The sequence below is a fragment of the Ambystoma mexicanum genome, chromosome 7p (genome assembly GCF_040938575.1).
Source record: "Ambystoma mexicanum isolate Mex_15411 chromosome 7p, UKY_AmexF1_1, whole genome shotgun sequence".
Taxonomy (NCBI): domain Eukaryota; kingdom Metazoa; phylum Chordata; class Amphibia; order Caudata; family Ambystomatidae; genus Ambystoma; species Ambystoma mexicanum.
The window spans coordinates 878,898,019-878,912,252 of NC_090939.1; the positions used below are offsets into that span (position 1 = coordinate 878,898,019).

At 50.4% G+C, this 14,234-nt stretch overlaps 1 protein-coding gene across 2 annotated transcripts in view; it reads right to left on the bottom strand.

Annotated features, from left to right (window-relative positions):
- Window positions 1-803: 803 nt before the first annotated feature.
- UPF3A (UPF3A regulator of nonsense mediated mRNA decay) overlaps window positions 804-14,234 on the bottom strand; it is an 819,005-nt gene continuing 805,574 nt past the window's right edge. For both annotated transcript variants that reach the window (XM_069637115.1, XM_069637114.1), the window contains one exon: window positions 804-1,957. In XM_069637115.1, the coding sequence (XP_069493216.1) occupies window positions 1,831-1,957 (127 nt within the window). In that variant the 3' untranslated portion in view covers window positions 804-1,830. The remainder of the gene's footprint in view (window positions 1,958-14,234) is intronic.

A 14,234-nucleotide genomic window follows, 5' to 3' on the forward strand; every position in this document is an offset into this window, starting at 1 on the left:
TAGTTTCCCATAACGCTCTTTCAGAGCGTTACCGGTCATCGACTGACAGGATTCTCAGTCCCATGTCCGATGGGGGTCTGTGAGAGACATCTTGGCACTGCAGTTGTAGCATTTTTTAAACCCAGTCTTCGGGGTTGAAGGTGCTGAAGACAAGGCCACAGTAAATCGAACAAGATTTTCTCACAGAAACAACTGAAGCGCGTCGTAATTCTTTGAAGAGTTAGATATGCAGAAAAAACAAAACTGTAGCCAACAGGTGTTTCACACGCTATATATACACCAACGATGACGTTGATTCCAGGATGGAAGCCCTCAAGGGACATCGAGTTGACCACTTCAACGCATAGCGCCCTCTGTCAAAAAAACATTCAGAAGCAGCTGAAGCTGGAAGATGATATATCATAAGATTAGGAATACGTGGGTGGACACAATCAATTCAAAGTCAATATATAACGTTAGTCTTGAATTTCTAATCTGAGTTTACATTTTATACCGTAAGTCGCAAACTGAGATTCCTGGCATTTTGTGATTCCAAGATTTAAAAAAGTGAGATCAGGTCTGGTTGATGTTTACATTTTGGGACTCCCTGCTGTTTCACCTTTGGGTCACCAACAACAAGTTTACATTTCAAAAGCACCTTAAAGCCATTTGTTTTCCAACAATCATGTAACCGATCACAGTTCTTGACATGATCACAAGTTTAAGCACTAAATAAGTCATTCTCTATGTCAGTGCTTAATAAACACATTAACACGATTGAAATTAAAACAAATGAAGCAAGCACCAGTCTGTGATTTTTCACTTTTTGTTAAATGTAATATTTATTTCTGAAAAATACAATGAATGTTTTTCAGATCTAGAGCAAATGTGTGCTATATTTGGCAAAATGAAAAGAAATGTAAAAATAATTTAGCAATCCAAAGTTAGTCTACATCCGACAAGGTTGTTCTTTTGGGTTGTACTTGTTATGCTAGCAAAAGTTTAACAATCATAAAAAACATAAAATAAAATATTGTTGCTTTCAGAATTCTTATGCTCTTTCAGTCAAAATTATGTGTGCAAGCATTCTCCAAACTTGAATTTGTTATCAAAATCGTAGCCCTATTGCAATCACAACTATACAATTTAGTCTGTAAAACACAAAATATATTGTTTTCTAAAACCACTAATAATCATTTGTAAAAGAATAAAAACAGTGAGCCAAATGTTCCAAAATATATTGTGGAAATAAAAAGCCAAAACGGTAGATGTAATAAATACTTTATAAACAGTTAAAATCTCCTATCTTTACTAGACATACCCACCGTGAATCATTATATACTATAAAAATATGTTACTAATTTCAACAAAAATGTTCTAGGTGCATCTGAAAATGATTTTGTTTATTCAATTTACAGGACTATTTTAAAGTGCTTAAAAATTAGAATTGCTGGAAGAAAAGTGTCTTTTTACTAAGTGTCAAACATCTTTAATGGATGACATTTAATTTCTACAAACTTCTACAGTAAATTGTAAAGGTCTAGCAAAGATCATGTTTATTTGAACAAAATATCATAAACTGGTTACATTGAACCTATATGCATATTCCATCTCGACCAATGTGACAGAGAAATTCACTTATGACCATTGTTGATTTTCGGAAACCCATTACAGTTTTCTTATAAAGTAAGAAAGTGGCAATTCTGCTAGAACGTTTCTCCAGAACTTCTCTCATATTGTGACAAATTCAAATGTTTGTCATAGAATGTGTTATTTTACAGAGCACACATTTTGGCAACCTTGCTTTTTCCATTTCTTCACTGTTCCCAGTGCCACTTCCAAATCATCGGTTTATCTCATGCTTCGAATCACAGGCACCCACTGACCATTTCTCAAGACGGAGACATGCTTTACTTGAAAATTCTGTATGTGCTCGATTGCAAACTCCTGGTTGCTATAGCCGCCTTGCTGGACGATCCTATGCACAAAAGAAATAATTGTTAGTTCTCCTACTAACCAAACAGGATACAAACCGATAGAACAAATTACTTACCCATGGTAATGTTCTTTCCAGTGGATATTCCTCCCAACTATTCCTCATCTTTGATATAGCCGATATTCTGCTTGCATCTTCGGAAACCTTTAAACAGCAGAGGGAGTGGAGTCATGCATCGTCAACTCGAGGTCCCTCAGCTGCTTTCATCCCGCCCCCGCTGACATCGACACTGGCTTAAGTAGCACGCACTGTGCCCATTGCTTCAGTTCATGTTTTTCCCCCTTTCAGCGCAGCCGTCTTGAACTTTAAAGAACCTCCAAAGTTGAAAGAATGGAGGATTTAAATAATGGAAATTCTTCCACAGATAGAGGGGTAGGTTGGGAGGGCGATAAGAAATATGTGGGAGAAACATCCAGTAGAAAGAACATTACCAGCGGTAAGTAATTTGTACTTCTAATGGATTATGTCCTCCCACATATTCTTCATTTTTGATAGACTCCCATAACAGTATGCAGCTGGAGGAGCAGTATGCAGCTGCCCCGGTACAAAATCAAGGCTGGAATGTTTTGTAAAGGTGTGCAGCGAAGACCAGGTTGCAGCACTGAAAATGTTCTGTACTGGCACCCCTCTTTGTAAAGCCGAAGAAGTAGCTACTCCTCTAGTGGAATGAATTATCTGACCTTCAGGGATTTCCTTGCTAGCCAGAGAGTAGCATTCAGTAATGCAAAAAACAATCCATCAAGGCAAGGTCTGTTTAGTAACAGCCTGTCCCAATCTATGACCTGTAAGGACCACAAACAGTTGATCATTTTGCATAGCCTTACCAAGCCTGCTAATGTAAAAGCTCAGCGCTCTTTTGCAGTCTAAGCAATGGGGCCTCTCTTCATCCTGTTAAAGAAGGCGTCTCTAGGGCGCTGAGTACCTGGGCTTCCGGTAGTTGTTCTTGGTGAGGTCGCCAGGCTGTCCGACAGGTGATTGAAGATTATGAAACGCGAGAAACCGGCGCACCCCTTCCCCTCGAGTCAACAGGGTTAGAGGTGGATCGGCTCCCAACGCCACAAAAGTGCACCTTCCTGGTTCTTGCAGTGTTGGAGCAGTTTGCAAGATAGAACTGCGGACGGAATGCCGTGGTGTATTCAGAGGACGAAAACCTGGAGGAGGCAGGCAGGTCTTGGAAGGCAAGGTAGAAGAGCAAGACCGTAGCGGGCAAAATTCTGTAGAACCAGGCTGAAGCAGACAAAGACTGGTGGGCAGGCTGGAGCAGGCAAGAAATGGAGGGCAGGCTGGAGCAGGCGAGGACTGGAGGGCAGGCTGGAGCAGGCAAGGAATGGAGGGCAGGCTGGAGCAGGCGAGGACTGGAGGGCAGGCTGAAGCAAGCGAGGACTGGAGGGCAGGCTGGAGCAGGCAAGGAATGGAGGGCAGGCTGGAGCAGGCGAGGACTGGAGGGCAGGCTGAAGCAAGCGAGGACTGGAGGGCAGGCTGGAGCAGGCAAGGAATGGAGGGCAGGCTGGAGCAGGCGAGGACTGGAGGGCAGACTGAAGAAGGCGAAGGCTTCAGGAGCGAAGACACGATCCGAGAAACAAACCGCGTTGAGACGCGGTGAGTTTCGGGATCTCGCTCCTTAAATAAGACCGGCAGCACTCGGGAGGCTTGGAACGCAAGCCGTGTTATCCCCGAGTGCTGCCGCATCCGAAACGAGGCTTGGGAAGCAAGCTTGTGGCTTCCCAGGCGCCTCGAGGACTGCGCATGCGCGAAGACCGAGACGCGGCCTTCCGCGCATGCGCAGACCCCGGGACACAGAAACCCCAGAAGCGCCGGGTGTCGCGGATAACTGCGGACCCCCCCAGCCAGTATCGGGGATAACAGCGCCAGGATGGGGCGCGTCGGAACCCATAATCGCGCCCCCTCCGACAGGTAAGTGAGGTGGAGGTGGTGACACTTTGCCCCCTCCCAGAAAGCCCAGGGGCCCCAGGTTTCCATGGAAAGCGGCGATAGAAATCACGGATCAGGCAGGGGGCATGTACATAACTGCGTGGTTCCCAAGTTCTATCACAGGCCGGGTAGCCCTTCCAGTCCATCAAATACTGGAGTACCCCTCGCCTGAAGCGAGAATCGCAAATTTCCTGTACCTCAAATTCGGGAGACCCCCGGACTACAACTGGTGCGGGACGAGGGGCGGAACGGCCAAACGTGTCCACCACATATGGCTTCAACAGGGAGACATGAAAAACCGGATGCACCCGCCAAGTTTGAGGCAATTGCAAACGGAAAGCCACAGAAGACAGGCGTTTAGTGATCCTGAAAGGGCCAAAGTATCGGGGAGCCAATTTGGTGGGTAAGTTACGAACGGGGAGATGTTTGGAGGACAACCAGACTAGATCCCCCACCTGGAAAGAAGGTTCAGGTGTCCTTCCCTTATCAGCCTGTCGCTTCATCCGTGCCTGCACCTCCGCCAAAGTACTGCGAGCCAAGGAGTGTTGATCCTGAATGGAAGTGACAAGCCAATCAGCAGAGGGAACTGTACTTGAAGGTACAGGACAAAAGGGTACCAATTTAGGATGTAAGCCGGACAAACAGAAAAACGGACTCAGGCCCGTAGCTGAATGAACTGTGTTGTTATAGGAGACCTCAGCAAAAACTAGATGGGACTTCCAGTTAGATTGAGTGGCATTGGCAAAACAGCGAAGATATTGTTCCAGAGTCTGGTTAGTCCTTTCAGTCTGGCCGTTGGTGTGAGGATGATAACCAGAACTGAGTGCACGATGGATGCCGAGATGACTGCACAATTGACGCCAGAAAGATGACAGGAATTGAGACCCTCGGTCGGATATGATCTTTTGCGGCAGTCCGTGTAACCTGTATATCTCCAGAAGAAATGCCGATGCCATCTGTGTAGCAGTTGGTATTTTAAAGAACAGAACAAAATGTGCCGCCATGGAAAAGCAATCCACGACGACCATGATGCAGGAATATTCTTCAGATGGAGGAAGTTCTACGATGAAATCAACCGCTATGGTGTGCCAAGGGTAGGGAGGAATCTCGGTGGGATGAAGCAACCCTAGGGGCCTCTTCCTAGGAATCTTCACCTGGGCACACACAGGACAACTCTTTACATAACGTTCAACATCATGGGCCCAACCTGGCCACCAGAACTGTCTGGATATTAATTCTCGAGTTGCTCCGATACCACGATGGCCACCAACTCGGGAGTCGTGAAACCCCTGAAGCACAAGAGTTCGAAGAGAGGTTGTGGGAACATACAGCCGATTCCGGAAGAAAAGTAGTCCATTCTCTTCAGTAACCTGTGGATGCCTCATGAGGCCTTCCCGATCAGGATCGGTGATTGTGTCTTGTAGAATCTCCTGAAGATAATGTGATAAGGTGAACAAGAAATGCTTTGGGGATATAATTGGTTCCTCCCTGTACTGCTTTCTTGCTTCTACCTCCAAGGATCGAGACAAGGCATCGGCCTTTAAATTACGAGCACTGGGGATGTATGTGATATGGAAGTCATAGTGGGAGAAAAAAAAAGCCCATCGGGCTTGGCGAGAGGTTCGGCACTGAAGAGACTTCAAGTACTGCAGATTTCGGTGGTCGGTACGGACTTCCACTGAATGCCGGCCTCCAAGGAGATGATGTCTCCACTCTTCGAATGCAATCTTTATTGCCAATAATTCTTTCTCGATTACTGCATAATTTTGTTCGCTAGGCGTGAGCTTGCGGGAAAGGTATGCCACAGGGTGTTCCACACCAGTTTCTGGTTCCTTTTGTAAAAGGACTGCACCCAGGGCAAGATCGGAAGCGTCGGCTTCTACTATGTATGGCGCCTCGTCATTAGGATGACGCAAAATGGGAGCAGTACTAAAGGCTTGTTTCAAGGCGTTGAAAGCCTTGGTTGCTTGTGTATTCCAGAAAAAAGGTATTTTACTGCTAGTTAGTTGAGTTAAAGGAGCCGTGAGTTGAGAAAAATGGGGTATAAATTGCCGATAAAAATTAGCAAATCCCAAAAATCGTTGTAGGGACTTTACATCAGAAGGTTGAGTCCAATCTTGAATGGCTTGTACCTTGGCCGGATCCATGAAAATTCCAGTGCCACTGATCACATAGCCCAGAAATTCCATCTTTTTCTGGTGAAAAGAACACTTCTCCACCTTAACGTACAGGTGGTTCTGGGACAAACGTCGAAGCACCTCTCGAACATGTTCCACATGTTGCTTCAGGGAGACAGAAAAAATGAGGATATCATCGAGATACACCCAAACTGATATCCCGATTAGGTCACAAAAAACGCTATCCATAAAACGCTGAAAGACAGCCGGGGCATTGCACAATCCGAATGGCATTACCCGGTATTCGTAATGCCCGAAAGGGGTCTTAAAAGCCGTCTTCCATTCGTCTCCCTCTTTGATACGAATTAAGTGATAAGCGCCTCGTAGATCCAACTTAGTAAACACCTGGGCAGTTCGAAGGGACTCCATGATGCTTCGAATTAAAGGCAATGGATACCTATCTTTTCTTGTAATATCATTTAATTGACGGTAGTCAATACAGGGTCGTAAGGTTCCTTCCTTCTTCTTCACAAAGAATAGCGGGAATCCAGCTGGTGATTTCGAGGGAGTGATATAACCCTTCCTGATACAGTCTGACAAGTATTCTTGAAGAACTGCCTTTTCAGTAAGGGACAAGGCGTATACCTTCCCATGAGGAATTACTGAACCAGGTACCAGTTCAATAGTACAGTCAAATGTTCGATGAGGTGGCATTGGTATGTCTTCAGGTTCAGAAAACACTGGCTGAAATTCGGCATATTCCTGAGGGACAGACAACAGAGCACAAAATTCAGGAAAGCCAGTACCCCTCGTGAGGGGTATGGATGGAATCTCCTTTCTTGACACACCGGCCAAACAGCAATCCTGGAGACAGAGAGTAGAGGTGAAATCCAAAAGGCGAGCTCCCAAATTGATGGTAGGATTATGGTGAAGAAGCCAAGGTAAACCCAAGACCACGGGATAAGAGGGTGATTTGATGACATCCAAGGCGATCTCTTCCCTATGTTCTTTAATCTGCATATGTAGACACATGGTTTGTTGACGGATTGGACCGGAAGATAAAGGGGTTCCATCGATGACTTCGACAGGCAAGACACTTCTCCGGGGTAACAAGGGTATTTCTTGGCTGACTGCAAATGTCTCGTCTATATAGTTCCCAGATGCTCCACAATCCAGCAAGCCCAGCACCTCTGTCTCTTTGTTTAACCACGACAACTTGATCCTCACCACCAGTAAAACAGCCGGTTGCATGGGCTGCAATGAGGAGGCGGAACTGGAAAGGACTGAATACGAATCCGGACCTGTCGTTGCCCTTCCTACTGACGACAGGCCAACTAGTTTTCCGACTTTCTTTGTGGGCATAAAGGACAAGTACCCAAGAAATGTCCAGCAGCCCCACAGTATAGGCAAAGTCTTAGATTCCGTCTGCGTTTCCGTTCCGCTTCCGAGAGCGGACCCCTAACGGCTCCCAACTGCATGGGTTCGGGGCCGGAATCCGAAAGTCCGGAATTTCCAGTTTGAGCGTTGGGTGGTTTTGTGAACAGCCGTTCAGCTCGTCGTCTCTCACCCTTCCGTTCTGCCAATCTATGGTCTATTCGCAATACTTGTTCAATTAATTGTTGCAGGGTATCAGGCTTAGGAATATGTAGCAATTCATCTTTGTACTCCTCTCTTAGACCTCTTCGGAACAAAGTCTTTTGAGTTATCTCAGGCCACTGGGAGTCAGTTGCCAACTGACGGAAACGGCCAATGTAAGCTATAATATCCATAACACCCTGTTTCAGTTCCATCAATTGATTCTGAGCTGCGGAGGCTAAATTTGGTGATTGAAAGACCTCCAGGAATGCTTTTTCGAAAGCTGCAAAGTCAGTTAGTATGGGGCTATTGGCAGACACCAATGGAGCGGCCCAGGCCAGGGCATTTCCAGTCAAATTCCCCAAAATATATCCTATCTTGGCTTTATCGGAATTGAAATGAGAGGCTCTGAAAAGGAAATGTATTCTGCAATGGTTGCAGAACTCTGCCACACGTCTCGGGTCGCCGTCAAACTTGATGGGCGTAGTCTGGGACATAGCCCCTTCTCCCTGGGACGCTACCCCAGAGGCTTGTGACACCATCTGCCTTAGACCAATGTTCTCTTGACGGAGTGCTGTCATTTCGGCCCGAAGAACACGCATCTCCTCCCGGAGATCTTGAGCCTCGTCCATCTCGAAGTCGGAAGGTAGGCGTCTCAATCTGTTAAAGAAGGCGTCTCTAGGGCGCTGAGTACCTGGGTTTCCGGTAGTTGTTCTTGGTGAGGTCGCCAGACTGTCCGACAGGTGATTGAAGATTATGAAACGCGAGAAACCGGCGCACCCCTTCCCCTCGAGTGAACAGGGTTAGAGGTGGACCGGCTCCCAACGCCACAAAAGTGCACCTTCCTGGTTCTTGCAGTGTTGGAGCAGTTTGCAAGATAGAACTGGGGACGGAATGCCGTGGTGTATTCAGAGGACGAAAACCTGGAGGAGGCAGGCAGGTCTTGGAAGGCAAGGTAGAAGAGCAAGACCGTAGCGGGCAAAATTCTGTAGAACCAGGCTGAAGCAGACAAAGACTGGTGGGCAGGCTGGAGCAGGCAAGAAATGGAGGGCAGGCTGGAGCAGGCGAGGACTGGAGGGCAGGCTGGAGCAGGCAAGGAATGGAGGGCAGGCTGGAGCAGGCGAGGACTGGAGGGCAGGCTGAAGCAAGCGAGGACTGGAGGGCAGGCTGGAGCAGGCAAGGAATGGAGGGCAGGCTGGAGCAGGCGAGGACTGGAGGGCAGGCTGAAGCAAGCGAGGACTGGAGGGCAGGCTGAAGCAAGCGAGGACTGGAGGGCAGGCTGGAGCAGGCAAGGAATGGAGGGCAGGCTGGAGCAGGCGAGGACTGGAGGGCAGACTGAAGAAGGCGAAGGCTTCAGGAGCGAAGACACGATCCGAGAAACAAACCGCGTTGAGACGCGGTGAGTTTCGGGATCTCGCTCCTTAAATAAGACCGGCAGCACTCGGGAGGCTTGGAACGCAAGCCGTGTTATCCCCGAGTGCTGCCGCATCCGAAACGAGGCTTGGGAAGCAAGCTTGTGGCTTCCCAGGTGCCTCGAGGACTGTGCATGCGCGAAGACCGAGACGCGGCCTTCCGCGCATGCGCAGACCCCGGGACACAGAAACCCCAGAAGCGCCGGGTGTCGCGGATAACCGCGGACCCCCCAGCCGGTATCGGGGATAACAGCGCCAGGATGGGGCGCGTCGGAACCCATAATCGCGCCCCCTCCGACAGGTAAGTGAGGTGGAGGTGGTGACACATCCTTGGAAAGATGCAGAGGTGAATAAAAAGATGGTAAAACAATTTTTTGCACCAGATGAAGCTATGACACCACCTTAGGCAGAAATGAAGGTCGAACACTCAAAACAACTTTATCCTTCTAGAAGGTAGTAAACGGTGGCTTGGAAGACGAGGCTTGAAGCTCACTCACCGTGCAAGCTGAGGTGATTGCTGTCAGAAAGACAGTCTTCAAAGTCAGCGTCCTAAGTGGACACCAATGAAGAGGCTGAAAATGAGCTCCCATCAAGAAGTCAACACTAATTTAAGGTCCCAAACTGGAAAAATGAAAGGAACCGGTGGGAAGATGTTTGTCAGTCCCTTCAGGAATTGGATGACAATAGGAAGTTTGAAATGGAAAGCGCTGCCAGATAGCCCTTTGCAGTGGAAATCTGTAGCCCTTGATGGGCTAGATACAAGAAAGATAACATGGATGGTGTGTCACAAACAAAAGGGTCAATATTCCTGTCTCTACAGCAGCTTCTAAACCTGTTCCAACAGCAGTGGTATAGCGCTTTAGATGCAGGCCTCCTGGCTGACAGCAACTCATCCATTACGTCTTCGGGAGGTCCCAATCTCTGTATCTCACCCACTCAGAAACCAGCCTTTTCAGGTTTCAGATTTCTGATTTCTGGGTGGAGAAAGCAACCTCCCCCTGAGTGAGCAAATCTGCTCTTTGAGGAAGACGAATCGCAGGGCAGACGGACATGTCCAGAAGTGCCAGGTACCACGTCCTCCTGGCCCAATCCGGAGTGATCAGGATCATGGATTTCCCAAACTTCCTCAACCGCCTGATGACATGAGGAATGACGGGGACTGGTGCGAACATGTCCAGGAGTGGAAAGTCCCAATCCACCACAAACCGTCCCCCAGAGCTGTTCTCTTGGGAAATTCTCTGGAGCAGAACAGGTTACATTTCCTGTTGATACTGGGCGCAAACAGATTCACTTGAGAGGTTCCCCAAAGGATGAAAATCTCTTCCTGAGCTAACTCCCAATTGTGAGAGGTTGTGCTCTGCCTGCTCAGAGCATCCACTGCCGTGTTCTCTGCTCCATCTTGGTGAGTGGCCGATAGAGAGATTCCTTCCTGCAGTGCCCAAAATCAGAGCTGCATCGCCTCTCTGTGTCAGGTGTCGGCAGCGCTCTACAATTATCGGGCACAGGGTCCGCGGTACTTCAAATAAGCAAATTCCTATCAAGGTTTGTGAATCTTACAGACTACAAAGATGTGGCCCTTTAAGAAACCTGAAGCCGGGTGCTTGGAAGTTGGCATGGAAACGGTGTCCTGCCGTTACTTCCTGGTCCCGTTTTGCTCACTAACTGACTATCACATGATCGGCTTATTTAAGCCACTCCCTGCTGTTCTTTGGTGCTTCTGAATCTCGTATTCCAGTGGCGCTGTTTTGGATTCCTTGTGTCCTGTTTCCCTCGCCCCTTTTCCCTGCTCCCACTGCCTTGTCTCACGGCTCTTGAACCGGACTGCTTATCAGCTTATGAGAGCTCTTTTTGCCTTGTCCCACCTGGTATTTGACTTCAGATTTCCTCACGACCTGCTCAGGAATCTTCCTGGTACTTTGTCGCCCGCTCCTGCTGATCGACTCGGAACGCTCACGGAACTGCTTCTGTCTACGGCCATGGTACTTCGCCGCCCACTTCTGCTGATCGACCTGGACCTCCTACGGAACCTCTTCTGTCTACGTTCACTGCTCCAGGAACTTTTTTGTCCGCTATGGAACATTGCTGTTTTGGGACTTGTGTTTACCTTTTGGAACTTGTTACAGTACACGGACTAGAGACTGCCTAAGTGTACTTCCACGCGTCACCGTGCCGTCGGGTTAGGGTCCTGAACTGCGTGGACACTCTACAGTCTTCAGGATCTACTCCCTAATCAGCACGTACTCCGCTTTTGAATCCCTGTTGCCTCATGATAGGACTGCCACGATGGTAAGACACTTTCCTTATTATCCTTTGTCTTGCAATTCCATCACATATACTAGTAACCCACTTGTGGGTTCTTGTTTCAGATCCAACACCCCAAACTATTTGCATCCCGTTTAAACGCCCCGTTGAAGTGTCCTTACTCTCAGGTTAGTGGGGGTTAAGTGATACTCATTTTTCACTACTGTTACGGATAGCTCTGTAATAAGGAACAAGTTACTTACCTGTAACTGTTGTTTTCCAGCATGGGTCTGGCATGGATTCACATGCTCATGAATATTCCCCGTCGTCAGGCTGGGAATCCTCGGTAAAGAAAAATCAGTATCAGTTTCGTTTCTGATCTGTCTTTCGTAGTAGTAACCAATCACTGATCTCTGCGTCATACTGACCACAGCCAATGACTGCCATCTCCCTAAGCCCCGCCTCTGGCAGCCATCTTCAGATTTTTACCGCACGTTCAAGTGTTGGGAGTCCTCCTGCTTAGCTCTCGAGCTTTTGCTGCGTGTTTCGCGCTTTTTCAGGTGAATTTTCACATTTTTTCGGTTAATCGAACCTCAAGCTCCACCGTTTCTACTCCCGTTAACGGGTACCCATTGCAGGATTTTCCTACGCCCCTCAAGGGAGAAGATTTCGTCGAATCAACCTCTTGGAGGATTCCAGAAGATTTGCGGCCTACTTCGAGATGGCCCAGGATGCGAGTTCGTCACTCGGACCCAAGCTGTTTCGCAGCTGCCCTGGATGCGGGCTGCAGAATGTGTTTAAGGAGGACGAACATTCGCGATGCCTCTACTGTCTTCATGGGGACAAGACTCATGTAGAGAAGGACTGCCAGTTCTGCAAGAACTTGTCGGAGCGGACCATGAGGGACCGTCGATCCCGTCTCGCCAGCTGGTTGGAGAAGGGCTCAACGGGTGAGAAGAAGACAAAAGGGTCCGAGCGGGCTTCTAAGTCCTTTGCGGGCGCCCCGGCGGCGGGGGCCCAACACCAGGCCAAGCGCCGCGAGTCCGCTGGCTCCAGGAGCGCCGAAAGGTCGGGCTCTTAGGTCGCCAGGCAGGGCGCACCTTCCCCGGCACCGTCAACCACGAGCCAGCGCTCCGGTTCAGGGAAGAGGAAGTCCGAGACCCCGGGTAAGCTTCGGGAGAAGCCCCGTCCGATCTCGGGAGATGGGGAGCGAGGCGTCGCCCCTCCCCTCCCCCTAAGGAGAAGGCCCAGGACGCACCTAAGGTGGTGAAGGCCCCTACCCAGCAGGCAAAGGCCTCTATCGAGGCGATCGCGGCGACTCTGGCCAAGCCGGCAGAGACCCCGCCAGCGGAGACTGCCTCCGGGACTAGAGTTTCCCTGCCGCCAAGGAGGGAATCCTCTTTTCAGCCCATCGTCATGGCCCCCGTGATGGAAAAAGGGGGGGCACGGTAGCCTCCTCGAGCTCGGAGTCAGCCTCGGAGAGGGAACTGACCGAGGTCGTGAGCAATCTCAAAGTCCAATTCGAGAAGGTTCGGTCCCGCAAGGAAGATCCTCAGGAGATAACCGAGGAAGACGACGATGGCGAGGAAGAGCAGCCTTCCCTTCCGGCACAGCCGGAACCTAGGCCTCAGGATAGCTCGGCGGCCATTTTGTTTGTGATCCAGTCCTTATGCTCTGAGATAAGGACGAGATTACCACGGCCCAGGCCGGAGGACCCGCAACCTGGCCCGTCGGGAAGTCCTCAGAACAAACGACGGAGGACCCAACCCTCTCCTCCGCTCGCCCCCGTAAGGCCTGCAATTCCCTCCTCATCCTCCCACGAGTCGGGAGATGACGGTGCGGTGGACTCGACGACGGGTTCTGAGGGCGACGACGACGGAACGGGTCTCCCGTCGCACGGGCCTCTCCGCCCAACGAGATTGGCTCATTCCACGCCATGATCGCCAGGGCGTCCGAATTGTTCCAGCTCTGCCCGGAGGAGCAGAAAAAGGAAGGTTTCCTCTATCAGCGCCGGGAGGCCAAGAGGAAGACTGGCATCGCGGTGCCTCTAATCGATGACATCTGGGAGGAGGGCCTGTCGCTACTCAAGAACCCCTCCAAGGCACCAGCAAAACGGGACCGGTACGAGAAGAAGTACCGGGTCCCCGAGACCGCTCCCCTGTGCCTCAGGGCCCAGCCAACGCCAGACTCGGTCGTCTCGGCGGCGGCGAAGAAGAAAGCGGCGGGGTCAGGAGCCTCAACGTCGAATTCCCCTCCGGACGGCGAGGGAAAGAAGTTGGACGCCATGGGGCGACGGGTCATTTCGTCGGCGGCGACGACGATCAAAGCGGCCAACGCCCTGGCGATCGTGGCCCGTTACGACAGGGAGCTCTGGTTTAAGCTGGCCCCCATATTGGACTTCCTACCGGACGACAAGAGGTCCGAGGCCCTGGAAATACTTCAAGAAGGCGAGGTGGCGTCGGACCACGCCATAACGGTGGCAACCGATATTGCCGATACCGGGTTCCGCCAGCTGGGACACGGAGTTTGCCTAAGATGACGGGGTTGGCTCCGGGCGACCGACTTCCGTCAGGACGTCCAGACCAGGGTGTTGGACATGCCGTTCGACGGCAGCAACTTGTTCGGGAAGGCAGTGGACGAACCCCTCCAAGCCATAAAGACGGACACGGAGACGGCCCGCGCCCTAGGAGCCCTTCAGCAACGACGGCCCTTTCGGAGCTCCGGAGGCAGACAGGGGGCCTCCAAGGGATCCAGCGGTGGCTCGTCGTCCTACCGCCAGGCGGCACGCTCCTCGTCTCAGGAGGCCTACAAGGGTCGCGGCAAGCAGGGAGCGCCTCGTCGGCAAGGCCACCACCTCCAAGCAGGACTGAACCGGCCGTGGCCTCGGGCCCCCACTGAAGCACCCCGGTGGGAGGCCGGCTGACGAAGTTCGTCGGCGTGTGGAAGTCCATCTCCACCGACCGTTGGGTGCTGGATACCCTG